At 41.2% G+C, this 17,676-nt stretch overlaps 1 protein-coding gene across 3 annotated transcripts in view; it reads left to right on the plus strand.

Annotated features, from left to right (window-relative positions):
- Nucleotides 1-17,676, plus strand: part of insc (INSC spindle orientation adaptor protein) — a 67,543-nt gene that overhangs the window by 9,576 nt on the left and 40,291 nt on the right. For 2 of the 3 annotated variants that reach the window (XM_042496374.2, XM_088080220.1), the window contains exon 2: nt 16,456-16,547. In XM_042496374.2, coding sequence (XP_042352308.1) covers nt 16,474-16,547 — 74 coding nt within the window. In that variant the 5' untranslated portion in view covers nt 16,456-16,473. Of the gene's footprint in view, nt 1-9,847; nt 10,208-16,455; nt 16,548-17,676 lie in introns of those variants that run through there. The other variant, XM_042496376.2, reaches the window with a different exon arrangement.

Consider the following 17,676-nt stretch of genomic DNA (forward strand, 5'->3'; position numbering starts at 1 on the left):
ACGTCTTTAAATTATACGTTTGTTGACCAACTATCAAAAACCCAAATATATTTATTTATTTATATTAAATTTTGCACAACAATATGACTAAAACAATTACTTTATTACATTCAAAACACTTGATTAATTATCTGTGACACATGACTGTCCTTTGCTATCTTTATCTCCTTTGAATGATTTCACTTGTGAAAATAAACAAACTCAAATGGTTTGTGAAACCATGGCTCAATGAGAGCAATAATTCAGTGGGTGTTTCACATTTTAAACAATAACTACTTCACTTTGAAATCACACTTTTTCAGTATTTATTTAAGAGAATACTCTGTGTATCTCAAATGAGACATGGCAGGCTTTTTTCAGACCTAATTACCCAGAAAACTTTCACACGTGTTTACTTTTGGTGCCTAAAGTGGAAAAAATAGCACTGAGATGGCTTTTTTTGATGTGCCACGTGTGTGCTTGCTGGAGCTTTTCCTGCATACCTTGTGATTTTTGCAGCTGATATTTACTTATCACACTGACCCTCTGCAGCTCCTCATGTGTGTCCCATTTACCTCGCATATGCCTTTAGTTCAGTGGTGGAATAACAGTTGGAGGACAACGCCTTGAAAAATTCCACCCTGCCCTGAAGTGGTGCCTGTGTTCCTCAGCTTAGATCTGGGAAGTAGACCTATTCTCCACCCCTGATTCCTACTCTTCCCTTTTCCCCTACACCCACACACACACGGACCCAGCCCACCTAATTTACTCCCACCTCCTAATGTCAAACAGCTGTAGAGTTGACTCGCAAGGAATTGCTGCTATTACGCTACCCCCCTCCCTCTCTGCTCCCCTTTTCTCAGTCATTTTGTGTGTGGCCCCTAATATCAGGTCACTCACAAGCCCAAATGTGGTGTCTGAACCGAGTATCTATTCAAGATTTATTTATGATCCGGCTGTTGGACATGAGGTCATGGATTTACATTGTAGGTGCCCGTGGGCGTAGATGGATAGACAGCTGGCTATAAATTGCGCATATAGATCGTGCTAGACTCTTGTGTTATGCAGTGGCCTGAGCTCTCTGACATGTTAAGGTGGGCCGTAACTGGGCCGGTGCCATTTCCAAGGCATTCCATCTAACAGAAGGAGCTGCGTGACATAAATGCCAATGACGTCATTTTCCACATGATTGACAGGGGAAAATCAGGCAACGGTGTTGAGGGTTGAGAGCTCCAGCTGCTGTCGGGAATCTGCTTCAAAGGATTGCTCTGGCTACATGCCTGAAGTCCAACCTGGAGGCTGATTTTTCAAGAAGTTAATCCAAAAAATTTCAGCCACAATATTTAAGACAATGTTGATGTTACTGTGTGCTCAGATTGCTGGAGATACAGTGCTTTATTTGCAATGTTGTTAAGTCCTAAGTTTGAATCAGAGGTGTTAAGATCATTAAGTTCAGAGAAAACAGCAACAAATAACCTGGATGTATTGTAAATATAGCTTTATCAAAATACATAAGAACACATCCAACAAATCATTAAAATAAATTTGTAATTATTGCTACACCTTGTTTAAACCATACATCTGCTCTTGCTAGTCTTTGTGCAGCACATTTTGGTTCTATGAATTACTTTAACTTTCATTCATTCCTCAGGTAGATTTCTGATAGACTTCCTTACCTTTACGCTCCCAAATAAACATGTTCAGTGGTTGTTTTATGGAGCTTTCTCACGCAGGGAAGCTGAGGTCTTGCTGTTTTATTCAAACTCATTCTGAGTCTGAGCACCTCTGCTAAAGCAACTGGGAATTCTTGTTGGTACCAGGTAGAAATATACTGGTGAGTTGAAGATGTTTTTCTACTCATCCAATGGGTCTCATCAGCTCTTTTCATCAATTACTCACCTTGTGTTACGTTGAATATCTAAAGGAACTGCATTCACCTTCTTGATGGATTGCAGTCATAGGGGGCTGCATTTAACGATTTACTGTTTGGAAGGATTCATTTGGATTCACCAAAGTCAAGCAATAACACCAAATAATAGCTAATCAGGTTGTTCTCATCCACTGTTAGTAAAAAATGCAACAAAATGTGTACATATATGTAATCATAAGCCATTAATGTCAACTCTGAGTCATTTCAAGTCAAGTCCTTTCCATGTTTCTTTTCCTCAACTTACCTGACCAATTCATTCAAATTTGTAGGATATTATACAAACCGTTGTATGAGGATACATTGAACTGATCGAGTAAGTGGTCGACAAACAGCTCATGTGTTCAATGAGGTAAAATTACTGTTTCTCTCAATGTAGTCTAGCTTTGAAGAGAGCATAGATAAGTTTTACTTTCAGTTCAGTTCCCCCTTGAAAAGGGCTGTCTTTTTGTGAAGTACTGAGCATATAGTCGGGTAAATGAGACTTGGATTATACTAGTTGTGTGAGAATTTATAAACAGATGTTACGATATAGTTTCATGGTTGTTAAATGCAGACCCCTTTTGCTTCAGTTTATCAAGAACTTTTCCCAGTTTTGGATTCTTGGTTCACTGTTGAGGCACACAAGGAAAGCACGTTTCCTTCACAAATTCAGCGTAACATGTGGTGAGTAATTGATAAATAAATGGTCATTTTCGGGGGTGAAGTATTCCTTTAAGGTTAGGGAAATGCTGTAGTTATCAGAAATAATGTATATTCAGGGATCTCCAGGGTTAGGTAACTGAAACACTTGGCTCAGATTTTGGAAAGACAGTTAATAAAAATGTAGCCATTAACTGCAGTTCGTGACGGGAAACAAACTCCAGTCTCATACAGTAATTCACCACATGCCCACTCACCCTTTTTACTTTCCACCTCGCTACATGTAGGGCATGCTTCTTGCTGCATTGGCACTGAATGTTGGCACTGGGTGTAAATAATGAGAATAATGACATTATTCTTAAGGATCCTGGACTGTGTGCCAGGCTTTTTATCCTCTCTGCATGGCTCACATGATGTCACATGGACCATGCCATCGAAATGGCCTATGGATGTGATGCATTTGTTTCTTGATTTCCAAACACTAACATCTCAGCAACTCCTCTATGTATCATCACAGGATGATCAGAAACACAGATAAGTGTTTACAAGCCAAAGTATCCTGGTTTCTCCTGGAGTTCTCCAGCTTGCATATCCAGGTGACTTAAAACCATGCGCAATCTCATAACCGTTTGGCTATTGGACTGACAATAAGTCTCAGTGAGCAACAGGAGTAGCAGGGGTAAGTGGGGGTGTGTCATCCACCTTTATATACAGTCTGTGGTATACATATGCAGATATCTGTTTATAGAGATTAAACCATGTGCAACACACAACCTAGTCATAACCAAGATACTTACGTGCATGAACCGCACCTAAAGGTAGAACAGCATGGAGTCCTTACCTGCTGTGTTTGCGCCTCTGTGTTGTGCAATACAACCAACTCTAATGATGTTTATTTCTGTGGTCCTCATTGTGTTGCCAGGTTTTTATTTTTTGCACAAATCTCTCAGTACTTTTCAGGGACTCTGGCCACATATTTCATGACACTGCGGTTCCATTTGAGCTGTGTTTAGATTTCAGTTTTGGCTTGGTGTTCCACATTGACTTAATCTTTTGACAGAGGCCCAGTCAGTCAAAACCACAAGTTTTCAAATGGATGCACTCCTGTCTCCTGGTTTTAACCTCAGTGTTTGTTGATATTTCTCGGCTCCGAGGTTACTCAGCTGATGTTTCATAGGAGAAAAGTGGTTCCTACTTTTGTTGCCTGGAGCTGGGCCGGTGCTCGGCTCTGATTTGATTCCCCTTCTTTTTTGCCACGAGGACTGCATCTCAGCCAATTGTGTTCTGTTTGTGAGGTGGGTGTGGTAGAGGTTAAGTCATACTTGACAACACCCATCAATCCTGTAATTTTGAACACCACACTGGGTTGTAACTGACTGATCTCTCACAATTTCAGTCCTACTTGATGCCTTCAATCACGGTTCTCTTTTTAAATGCTGTTGACTAAAATTTTGTGCAACAAAAGGAAGTTTTACGAGAATAGACAGAATCTGCCTGAGTATACACTAACATTAAACACACTTCTGACCCGCTGTATGTAAAGTGTGGACTGCTGCAGGTTGACGACAGAGTACTTTGTTAGCAACATGTGTCAAGTTGCTCCAACTTATTATGGCCATATACCCTACTTTTACCTGACCACACTGTAAGCCTGTCTCCAATTATGTCAGTGTGACTCCCTGTTCGCCATGTGGTGTATGTGTGTGTGCCTCTCTGCAGGGCCTCGCTCATTCATTATTAAGCAGCTTCTGATGTTTTGCTGGCCGTCACTGCACCGGTGTCAGGTACCCACACGATCCCCTTCACTGAACCACACTGAGCCAGGATCCAGTTCCAGTCTCTTTGGCTGGCTGGAGCTGTCCCTGCAGTGACTGAGCTCCACTGCAAAACCTTTTAGTTAGCTCTGGATGTCGTCTCATCCCCGGCTGATTTCCCCCACGATATTTATCTGGCTAACTCTCGATGGAACTGGGAGGCTTAAAATGCATTTGGATATTTCTCTTGGCGTGACGTTGGGGCTATTTGAGCTCCCAGGAGGTATGGTGCTGCTTTTGTGTTTTTTTTTTCCTTGAAAATGAGAATTACTGGGACTTTTATAGCTGATCATAAAGTACCAAGATGACAGTGTGTTCACTTTAGCAGACTTGTGGTAAAGCAATATTTAAGCAGCTGAATTTCATTTTTGGGGGTGCAAAATGTTTCCCAGGCTCCTTTTGTGTCTGAGGAATGAGGAGCTGAAGTGTAAGTGGTATCAGTCGATGCAATCTGTCCACTTTTATTAGTGTGACATTCACCAGGGTGGCTGGTTTTATCTCATGTTGAGGTTACTGGTCTGTATGTCTGTGTGCAACTTGACCCCGTCTGATCTCATCTCCATAAGCGCAGGTTGCCTAGAAACCCTACGAGGGCAGAGCATTTAACTTCCATATTATTATGCCAAAGGAAAGAATGCTCCCAGACCCAAATAGTTTTTGGCCTTACAAGGGAATCTTCTCATTTAGTCCAGTCAGGAGTGTGCTGGGGAAGTTTTCATCTCCCAAACTGGTGCACACAGAGACAGCAGGGCAATTATGGCATGCTAGACAAAACCAAAACAGGCCCAATTTCTTGTAAACCTTTTACAGAGTGCATTTACTGTATGCACTGCTAAGAATAGCTATAAGTATGTCTAAAAAAGCATTGCACTGTATGCTATTGTTATCAGGTTGTGGCTGAGATTACTCTTAACATTTTAAAGTGACAGTCTCCTAGATTTCAGTCTTGGTTGATTTGGTGACTATTGTAGTTACTGGTGTTTTAATATTACAGGTCACAGAGTTCTAGGGCAGCAAAATAAACTACTGTTGTTTTACTATGGAATTTAGGATATACTGGGATTTTCCCATTATTTTTGACCAACCGTGATCTGATTTTATGCTGCACATGGCATAATTCAGCAGACAGAAGGACCAACATCTTCTCATCTGAAGTTGTCACATATTGCAGCTTTGCAGGGGACTTCCACAACTATATATGAGTCTCTATGGTATGCTCTAGGTATCCTTCTGTGTCTGCTGTTGACTTTCTGGCATGCCGCTACCTTGAGTAAACAAAACCACATGGCATTCAACACCTTGATGTCAACAAAGCACATGCACAACAAGGGCACTGATGGTTAGGACTAGGCAAAAGAGGCACATGGTAAGGTGTAGCGAAAAAAGACCAAACCATTCAGATGGGAAGAAAACACAAGACTCCCACATGAAAGTCTGGGGTTTACTCGATCTATCGACTGCCCCTCTCAGCTGCCCTATAGGGGCCTATTTGCTCCTTATATTATATCTTTACCCGCAGCGTTTTAACCTGGCACCATCCTTTCATGTTTCATGTAACCATGAAAGGTGGCATTAGGAATTGCAACCTTACATCAAAAGCACTGTCAAAGCTACGGTATTTCATGAGTTTGGAATGAGAATGGATGACATTTAACGACATTTGTTTAAATGAAATTGTTTGAGATTAATACTTTAAATAGCTGAAAACTCCAAAAGAGAAAAGAAAAACAAGTTTACCAAAGTGAGATGTTCCCACCTGACCTGAGATCCAGCGTACATCCTGGGTAACCGTGGATGTGTGCGGTATGAGTGACAGAAGTACAATGGAAGCACATCTGTGGCTCTGCTGTCAGCTGTACTGTTAGGGGAGCATTTCACATGTCAAGCAAGTCCATCTTCTCCATAGCAGTGGGTGACAGACCCTGAATGATAACCTCTCTCTTTCTCCCAAATGGATTTTTAAAGTCAGGAACACTTAAATGATCCATTAAGGAGTTATCCTCGGCGCAACATCCACCCTCACTTTCCACCCGTGTTAACTTTCGAATACTTTCATCTCACAAAACTATCAGTAGTAGAACTATTTTAGCTCTGTGTTGGAAACTTTGGGTAACCTCTAATTCACCTTACTTTTTTGTAACAATGTATTGTTCAATTTTTTACCCAACTAGTAAATTGTTGAAAAAAAGGAAAGATGACTTATATTGACCTCTTGTTAATATACTTACACTTTAGTCTGTTTCAAAAGAATTGCATTTGAGAAACCGTGTATGAATGGGTGAATGAAGGAGTGAAGTGCTCACTTCCCGTCTGGATCAAAACAGGTGGAATTAACATCATCCAGCTCCAATCACTGACCAGTGGATTAAATAGTGGCCCCATGGACAGGCCATTTTCAGCAATCCTTTCTGTACTTTTCAGGCTTTTTTGCCTCAACAACAGACAGTGTGAAGCTGAGAGGGAATGAAGGGAGAAAGAATGTCACACGATAATGGTCCCAAGCCAGATTTGAGATTGGTACTTTTAAGTAATTAAGTGGTCTTAGACATCTTTAACACCTAAGCTACCAGGAAGCAACATCCAATTAAATGTTTAATCATAAGAATGGCAGTGTGTCTTATTGTAGTACTTAGAATTGCATTCAGTCTAAAGATAAAATGTCTAAGATCACATACTATATGTTCACTTTGCTGAACTTTAATAAAGCAAGACTCTATGTTAATATCTACCAGCTCTAGTAGCACTTCTTTACTCTTGACCCTGTACTCTCAAAGTAAAGTAACCCCCCCTTGTTGAGTGAATATTCTACTGTTAAGACAACTCTTACTCTGAAAAGCCCATTGACTGTATTTGGAGAACCGGTCATGTTACAGCAATGTTTGTACAGTGCTATGTTGTTACCTGCTCTTCCCACAAATCCATCTCCCATGTTTCCCCTGGTCATTTTCTTGTCCTCCCCACTTCCTTCTCAACTCTTTCAATCTCCTTCCCAAACACTGTACAGCCAGTTTTTGTAGTAAAAATATATGGAAAAGGGATTGGTGCACCCTCTCCCTCCTCCGACACATTTATTCCTGACATCATGGTGTGTCACACTCAAACCTGTGACACTCCTGAAGCCCCTGTCACCATCACCCTGAGACATGTCAAGATATTGACACAGGTTTTCCATCATTAGCCAAGTGGTGCAGCTATAGAATATGCTGTTAAGAACTACAACAGGCCTTCATAATGATGCAGACTAAGTATAAATATAAAGTGCTGTCAGTATGATGTTTTGTTTTGTTTTGTTTTGTTTTGTTTTAATTATGTACGTCCTCACTTGCAAAGAAAAAAGTGATCAAAGGAATCTGGAGTTAACAATGGAAGCTGTCAGTGATTTTATTGGTGGTTCCCACAGTGTTTGCCTTCAGTGTCAGAAATGATTGAGGTGAAATCTGCAGGATGTATTATCTGGCAGACCACTGTGAGACCTGTATGTGGGCAGAGGGAATTAAGGTTAAAAGATGGCACAGCTGCTATTTTAAAACAGGGATTATATTACTGTACATCTTTATGGCAAAACAAGGACAAAATATCAACTTTCAACACAGTTTGCAGCAGATTGCATGCATTCGCACTGGGGAACAGTCTGACAGCTTTATAATATAAACTCTATATTTTTTTTAATGCATTAATTGTCTGTGGATTTTAAAGTGTAATTTCTCTCACTGTTAATCAAAAAACTTGCTACTGTGTTGTAGTATTGCAGCATGTTACATGTTGAAATAACACAAAGTTCACTTGGTTTTACACAGGTCATGATTGCTGGTCTCTTGGGCGAAAGTCTCGTGTTTAGTGACCCATCCACCATCTCAAGTTTATACTATATTATGTTTATACTTCTTACTTCTTTACTTCCATCAGCACAGGGGTCAGGTGTCATGGGATCCCAGCTTGCTGATTGTGTGGGTTATAGGCTATACGCATTACTAGCTCATGATTATGTAGGTTAATTCTTATGCATTTTTTTTAACCTAGGTGCAAGTACAGACAGTGCATAAGAACAGTGATAAACTGTCTCGGACAAAAACACAGAACCCGTTTTGTAGGTGTAAAAGGTGATTTTAAAGCATTCATAAAATGTCTCCGACCAATCAGCTTAATGTTATGGCTTTTATATTTACATTAAACCGAAATGTTCTGTAGTTCCACTTACAGTTATTCCTCTGTCTTGACATTCTTCTTGGTTGTCATTGTAAGTTTTATGTCACCAAAGATGAAGGTAGTGATGGTAGCCTGGAGGGATGGATTGGGGCTAAGAAAATGGCTCAGAGGGTAATTCAGACCCCTGGACAGGCTGGGATAGAGAGTGGGTTGCTGCATTGCAGTGACCCCCAGTTATCCCAGTTGTGCTATAATCGCTCTACTCACTAACTGTATTGAACAGCTCTCAGGTGTTGGTGGATCTGCTTGAATGTGTAGCTGCAAGATGTTTAATAATACCAAATACATCAGCTTCATTTGGTAAGATTTAGACAACTTAAATAAATCAAATATGTTTGTATACAGGAAAACTCTCAAGTAGGTTGGATCGGCAAACTGCCATCCAGTTAACTTGGGAAAGGACCAGGAACAAAATCTTCCTCTGTCCTGATTCAGTGTGTTGGCACCCAACAAACTAAAAGAAATCTCATTCACAAAGATGCTCAGTGTACAAGAAGAATCAGTCAATATCATGTGACAAAAAACGCTTAATAAGTAAAAACCCAAGCTAGAATTTATAGAAAAATACTAACCATGTTGAAAATGTTTAAACTCTCCAAATTATTAAGATTGATACAGATAACTCTGTTGGCATACCAAATGCCTATTTTAGCTGAGTGTCAGCCCAGCAAAACATAATCCAACTTAAAATAAGTTTCACATTCCAGTGTTATCAGTGAAATGCACTGCTTTTAGACTCACTGAGATAATGACCAAGAGGCTGTTGTGTCTGGAGATAACAGGTATGTTCTTCTATTGTAGTTGGATTTTTTTTTTTTTTTGCATAAAGTTAATTATTCCCCATTTTAGGCGTACACGAAAAACATGTTTTATTGCAGTGGCCTCTTTAAAATAAGCAGTGGTTAAAGTTACTTTGTGTAATGATCAAAGAATTTATAAGCCAACACATTCTCATCCCAAGTCTTCAGAGCAGCTTCTTTAAAACTGAAGAGGCTGCCTGGCATGTTGTAAGTGTAGGTTCAGCGTCACACAGTAGGAGAAACAAACTGACTCACCAGACATTCAGACAGTAGCAGTTCACATCAGGCATTATCTGCTGCCCTGTGTGGATCTCTGTGTCCAAGTACAAGGGCCCACTTTGAGCCAGCCCACTGTGTGTGGGATGGGAATGTCGGGTACATGGCTCAGCACAGCCTGCCTCCTGCTTGTTCCCACACAGCCACCCATGCAGTACCCATGCTGCTCTGCCTTCCTCCCTACATGACAGCTCTGTGGTGAGACTGTGACCACTGTCTCCTCCTGTGAACCCAGTCTCCAGCTCAATGATAGGATGTGAGCAGCGTGGCACCGCCGAGTCGTCGATGCAGAGCATGTCCACTGTATTTAAAAGCCAAAGGCCAGAGAAAACTTTAGTCGATGCTTTCACCTTAAGTCCATGGGAGTTAGGAGAGCAGCAGAGGAAGAAGTATTTGTACTTATTTGTTGGCATTTTTTAAATAAAGCCAAACCATAAGGAATCGGTTACACAATGAGGCACTCCTGAAACAACAAGGATAATAAACTTGGAGTACACAGCCTAACCCACTCCATCCTGAACTCCATCACATAGATTCAAGCTGGTTTTGGCCTTCAAAAAATGGTGAGTGGCTTTGCTTGTTTCTCCTGATTTCCTAAGAGGTTGATTTCTTCTGCTTTTGACAAACTGAAAGTCATTGCTTTTGGCACGACACTGAAGCAAAGCCATGGTGGTTTGGTATTTTGTTTTCTGCAGACCAGCTTTTGTATTCATTTGGTGGTTTTACCCAGAATCTGCAAAAGGCATTCTGCTTCACCACAGAATATTATAAAAAGTGCTGGAGATGTATTTTTATCCAATGATTTTGCAGTTACAGAGAGCACAGACAATGAGGTCAGCGGACTGAAATCTTTTTGAAATCTCATTATAACTGCACATTAGCTACTTTAAGTTGTTATTTAAAGGTTCAGTGTGTAGGATTTAGAAGATTATATTGGCAGAACTATGATTTCATTAGTTTATAAGCACCTCAAACTAAGAAACTGTTCAGTGTGTTTTTTCATCACTACATGGACAAAAGTATAGGGCCACACCTCTTAATCATTGATTTCAGGTGTTTCCTTCAGTCCCATTGCCACAGGGGTATACAATCAACCAACTAGCCATGCAGTCTGCCTTTATAAACATTTGTGAAAAGTTGGTCGTTCTAAAGAGCTCTGGACTCTGGAGCAGTGGAAACGTGTTCTGTGGAGTGACGAATCAAGCTTTTCTATCTGGCAGTCTGATGGATGAGTCTGGGTTTGGCGAATGCCAGAAGAACGTTACCTGCCTGACTGCATTGTGCCAACTGTAAAATTTGGTGGAGGAGGGATAATGCTATTGGGTTGCTTTTCTGGGGTTGGTCTAGGCCCCTTAGTACCACTGAAGGGGAATCTTAATGCTTCAGCGCACCAAGACATTTTGGACAATTCTATACTTCCAACTTTGTGGGAACAGTTTGGCGAAGGTCCTTTTCTGTTCCAGCATGACTGTGCCCCAGTGCACAAAGCAAAGTCCATAAAGGCATGGTTGGATGGGTTTTGTGTGGAAGAACTTGGCTGGCCTGCACAGAGCCCTCACCTCAACCTTATCGAGCACCTTTGGGATTGCGAACCAGGCCCTCTCGTCCAACATCAGTGTCTGACCTTACAAATGCTGGTCTGGATGAATGGGCAAAAATTCCCACAGACACCCTCCAAAATCTTGCAGAAAGCCTTGCCAGAAGAGTGGAAGCTGTTATAGCTGCAAAGGGGGGACCAACTCCATATTAATGCCTATGGATTTAGAATGGGATATTACAAAAGCTCCTGTAGGTGTAATGTGTAGGTGGCCCATACCTTTGTCCATATAGTGTATTTTAGAATGGGTTTACTTCCAAGAAGCTCGCCATCTTCCACCGCCATGTTACATAAGCACAGAAAGAACAAACAAAAAAATAGCTGTAGAGAGAACATGTAGCATTTTACTTTACCTGAAGGCCAGATGCTTGAAAAGGATGGGTGAGCGGAGATGTATTTAATTGTTTGCAATTTGCAAACTAACTGCTAGATGCCACTACATCTACATACAGCTCTTTTAAGAATAAAGCCTATGACAGAAACAAGTCTATAGAGACCAAAAGGAAGGACATCTTGAAAAAAACCCTACAGTATTAGTTAACAGTTCTTGACAGCAAAACAGCAAACAGTAAATGTACAAGTCAGTCGTACCTGCTATAAAAATATTGTAAGAGTTGTCGAGCAAATGTCTGAGATACTTAATGTCAATATCAGAGAATAATAGAGAGCTAAAGTCCTGATGTTACTTATGTGGTTGCTGCTGTTTCATTTTAGCTTCAGTCTTTCTTGAAAAAGGGAATTAAATACTTGCTGTCTGTTATTTTAATAGGACTGCCCCTTGAGAGTGGGAGATTCAAGCCCAGCAGTCTTTTTTTTTCTGTGCAGCGTACTTCGGAACATTTTGATCCCCAGATTTTGCTGCAGAGAGAGTGCTCTTGACTGACATGCTGCTCTTTGCAGCTATGGACATGCAGGCAGTGGCACCAAGGGAGAGAAAGACTGCACCGTAAGGTCAAGAGGTGGTAAATTAACAGTGCACTGCAAGTTCATAGGATACAGTCTCTAGCTTTTGTTGGATATTTAGTATTGGCGAATATATTGTTGCACATTTGCAATCTATGTGAATCGGTGAGCTTGCTTACTTTATGACATGAATGCGACTGTCACACTGAATGTCCTGCAGGGCCTTTTTAAACCCTAAAACTTTGTATGTAAAGCCCACCCTATAGGGATCTTTGTGCTCCTTATATTACACCGTCACCAGCAGCGTTTCAACCTGATGCTGTCCAGCAGCATATCAGGCGAATGGGTGCTGGTGGTGTATTACAACAACATGAGCGGTTCTGTCTTGTTGCGTTCTCTGCTGATGCTGCACAGCGACTTTATTATATAGCTGCAAAAGGTAGCTTTTGGTGTTGTGGAACTTATGCTGAAATCACTGCAAAAGCAGCGATATTTGATGACTTCAGAATGAGAATGTGTAGTGTATTATGGAAATTGACAGTCCATTGTCATAGGCTACATCCACACTACTACATTTTTGTTTTAGAATGCATAACTATTGCCACTATTAAGCCTCGCCACACTACTCTGGCATGTTGACCACCAAACGGGGACCTTTGAAAATACTGTTGACCCCTTTTTAGTTTGGAAATGCTGGGGTTAAATGCTTATGCAGACATCCATGTTGCTTGGACCCTTACTTCAGTCTAGCAAGTGTTAAGCCAAAACATTATAGCTAGGTCTACATACTTTTTGTGATCTTATCCTTGTGTGGGAACTCCTTTCCTACTGCTACTTCCTTCGTGATTTGGTTCTTTATCATATGAACCTTTAAACATTGGCTTATTATTTAGGCCTTTTGCTGTGTTCAGTAACTGCTCTTCCTAAGCTTATAGTCAAGCTGTTGAACTATAGAGCCAGAAAACATGAAGGCCACTGAGCACATTAGAGGGAATCAAGATGACTGTTATGTTAAATGCAGGAGTTGGCGTGACAAACCAGGGACAGACATTACATGAAACATGGCTGGAAAACTGCAAGTGACAGAAACATGCATACACCAACATTTAAATCACCCTCGACACACATGCAAAGAATGAACACAAGTGCTGCAGTAAATCTGGAGCACACTTCGAAGCCATTTCCCTCACACACACACAAGTTCCTGAGTGGTTGTTATTTTACCCGGCATGTGACATGAGGCTGAGACAGAGGTGTCCTTTGTTTGGCTTACCTACAACTAACACGTTCTCCACAGCAACCGAGTGGGGAAACCCACAGGGCCACTCGGGTTTCAGCCCAGACATATAAAGAAATGTCCACCCCAGCAAGAAAATTAGCCAAGGATCCTGTCAAAGCTGACTATCTGCATAGGAAACTCATTTTTCTGTAACACTTGCAGCCTTCCTGTGCTTAGGGATATTTTTACAGTGCTTGCAGCTCCATGGAAATACAGTCTTGTTTTGAAGTGAATAGAAGTACACCTTAAACTCTTAAATGATTACAACACTACAGGCCAGTGACTATGTTTACATGCACAAAATATTCGGTTTTGTCCCATTTATCAAAAAAGACATTATACCTTCTAAGCATCTAATGAAAATTATATTCCACACATTTAAATGCAGCGGCGCATATTTCTGTTAACGTACCCTAACATGTCATTTATCCTGTCAAAATATCGAAAAATGAGACTGCTGCTTATGCCCTCATTTTAGAGTTCCCCACTTGTTTCACTGTATGAACACAGTCTCACTCTTTTATTCCTTAAAACACCTTCTTGAAAGGGTCAACACTGTGTATTTGTGCATAAAAAAACTGTTGATATCAAAGTCTTTCTGAGCATTTAAAAGTAGGTGTGTCTACCTCCAACCAGAAATGCTGGCTTTTCTTTGGGGCATGCATCTCTATCCCACAACCTTGTAGACTATAATGGTGAGCTAATTTGTGGACAGCGCATTGATTATCGCACAGAGCTGACCTCAAAACAGAAAAGAAGCTGTGGCAGACCCTGGAAATTGCAGTACCGCTTCTTGGCCACTACCAAAATGGGCTTCAAAGCCTGGCGCACTTTGCCGGGGCCTGGGCGTGACCACGTGGCCATCTTGTTGGTATTTGGATGTGAAGCCAATTAAATCATTCCACAACCAGACACCATGGATTACCAGAACCATCCGGAAACATGGTCACTGTTGCCAGCAATGTAAGTAGATGCAATAAAGGACTAAATTACAGAGCACAAGTTCAAAGAGCTGATGGGATCACATTTCACTGGAGTTGTACCTTGTATAATTCCATGTGACAAATAAATGATTGATTGAGTGACTGATATCCCACGTCTTATTCTGAAAAGGCTTTATTAGGAAAAATGCAGAGTTTGGAATATATCCAAATAAGCTGGTTATATGAAACTGCATCAATTTCACAATATTGTCATTTTCGAAATAATAGTGGAATAGTATTGTGAATGTAAATGAAGCCATTGTCTGCACCAAGGCAGTCCAGGAAGCTTAAAAGAAACAGTAGAAACATTGACAACCTGCTGTAAACTGACGTTTTGCTAAAAAAAAACAACAAAAAAAACCCAACCTTTTCGCTCTCCTCTCTCATGCATCGTTTTGCAGTTGGTGGCCACTCACTGCAAAATGACAGAGATCACTTTCAGCGCAATGGCCCTTAACACGGCACTTAGTGGCACACTCTAAGTGCTCAGGACTGAATTGCTTGATTGGACAACTCCTCTCCATTTGTATGGTAATCCACAGAAGAGCGCTGTAACCAGCCAGAGGCACATGTAATGGAATCTGCTGGATCTGTGTCTCATTGGCAGTGACCCTTTGCTCAATTTTAGGGCCAGTATAATTCAACTACACCTCTATTGTAATAATCTAACAGTGCAATTATATCATCCCTCATTCTATGGTACTCAGTTCTAACTACACTGTGTGTGCAAGATTTGGGTTTTCACTGCCAGGCGTCCGTGGTCCTGGCACAGTATTGGTGTAATTTCTGATTCGCTGTGATGCTTTCCCTGAAAATGGCCATGGAGGAGCCATGCCAAGACTGCAGTTAAAAGACCCCCCCGAACCCCCGCCACCCCCCGCCCCCTTTCTCTGCATCTTCTTCCTCTTGCTGTCACCCTCTTCTCCCTGTTTCTATCTGTATTATCTTGTCACCTATTCATCGGGCTGGGTATCTGTTAATCGCAGCAACTCACTCAGTCACCCCCCCTTCCGCCTTTTTTTTCCTCATCCATCATCAAAAAGTTGCTCATAATTATGTAACCCGTTGGGTTTTCGGAGCAAACGAAGCAAACAGTAAAACAGAATCGGTGATGCGCTGTTGTGCCTGAGCCTCTCCATCTTCAAACTCTACAGAATGGATCAGTTGTTTTGTCAGCTTTAACACTGCGGCACTGAAAAAAGCAGGTCAACATGGAAGCAAACCAGTGACGTCCCACGTGCATCACACATCCCAATTTCTTTATTGTGCATTCTCCTGTTTACGTTTATCGATCTCATAACACTCTGGAGGCATATTATAAAAAGCAGGGCAGCACGGCTGAAACCTGCTTTGTGACACTGAGGGTGTGTGTGTTTGTGTGTGTTAGAAAGAGATGGTCTCACTTTGTAACTACCTGCTAATTATACTCCACAGTAAACATGAAATTTGTAACCACACCACTGCAGGATATCATTAACTAAAAGGATTAGAGCGTGGTTCAGGCAGGAGGGCGTCTGAAGCTTCTCCCAGTTGAAAATGGACGAATCTAAATGGGATACATCAATAAAACGGCGGAATAAAGTTGCGGGCACTTAAGAGCGTCAGCCTCTTTTGCTCAGGCTCAAAGTAGGGGAAGAGAGTCACTGGCTGGCAGCCAGCCAATAAATTAGAAGATAAGAAATATTATTCCACTGGCACACCAGCGGCTTGCAGCTATTTAAAACAGTGAGGTTTATTGATAATTAAATTACTTGGAAGAAAAAAAGACAAGACAAGAATAGAATGCTTGGAGGCGGATCAATAAGGAGATATTGTAGTGGATAACGCTGCAGAGGCAAGCAACACAGCCAGGAGGATGCAGTGTGTGTGTTGGATTCACTGTGTGTGTTTTGGCTGTTTTATGCAGTGATGAATGGAAGTAGAATACTTTTGATACATCTGATGTGTTTTCAAACTATTTTTCAAATATTACAGGAAAATAAGTGGATAAAGAAAGATACTTTCATGTCTTGTGACCTTGAGGTTTATATTAAATGTCTTGTGTTTTAGGTGCTGTGCTGAAGTAAGATGGCTTCGGACAGAATGGCAACTCCTCAGAGCAGCTCCAGACAGAGCAGCTCGCTCTCTTCATCCCCTACGAGGCAAGTAACAGCACAATCTCACCACTGGCTGGATCCAAATCACTAAAACAACACATTTTTCCCACTTGCTTCAGGTGGTAGTCAGGGGGCTAGCTTTGATTATATTTACTGTGGTTCTTACGAAAATACTTATGAGAGGTCTGCAGACTTCTTAGTGCAGCAGTAGAGGATTTGAATTTCATGTTTGCTGCTCAAAGCATTTTAAAGTATGTTCAAACCTCACAGCAATATATTTTACCATGAAGCTGTTATATATATTTCAGATTGCCTTTTAATTTGAAAAGTGTCACAAACTTTTTTTTTACACTTGGCTAGGCCTGTATCCAACTCATAATAATGCCAGTCAAATCGGATGGCAGCTCAATGCGAATATTCGACTATTCGCTTTTTTTTATACAAAGTTTCACATTCATTCACATCCCGCTCCACGGGACGCTCAGTGTGACAGTGGCACTCACATCAGATAGTAAACAAACTAATAGCACTAACAATGGGTCGTGAATGCGCAGCAACACGAGATATCAAACAAAAGCCAGAGACTGTCGCGTATTTAGTTGCTGTGAGCTGTAAATTCACCACCTCTATGCAGAAGTTATCTCCTCTCTCCTCTTTCTGCCACTGCCTGCATGTCCACAGCTTGTACTAAAGAATATCCTGACAGTCACAAGCTCTCACTCCATAGCAAAATCTGAGGGGCATCCCCAGAAGTTCACTTTAAAGCATGCTTACTAGAAAAACAACAACAACAACAACAACAAAACAACTGCTCGCCTTGAAGCAATGTCAGTCAACTGAGGGTCTCTGTCTGATGATTCAAATCTCAGACTTTCAAGGGGCAGCCCTATACTTGGTTGAGGTGGAGAAATTGACATGATGCAATAAAGGCTGAGAAAAAAAAACCCAAACATCTTGATCTTTTACCATAGACAACATTTTCATGTCATGCTGCTATTCACTATTTCATAATTTCAGTCTACTTTCATGCAGGGCATCAAAACACGTTTCTTGGTCAGTGGCTCTTGGCGTTAGATATCGATGCAAAGTACACCCTTTAGAGTCTGTATGAGACACACTCAGTCAGCGCCAATGTAAACCCATCTGCATCATTATTAGACGTTTGGAGCAACCA

Source organism: Plectropomus leopardus, chromosome 7 (assembly GCF_026936395.1).
Source record: "Plectropomus leopardus strain MGB_pleo_1.0 chromosome 7, ASM2693639v1, whole genome shotgun sequence".
NCBI classification, from domain to species: Eukaryota; Metazoa; Chordata; class Actinopteri; order Perciformes; family Serranidae; genus Plectropomus; species Plectropomus leopardus.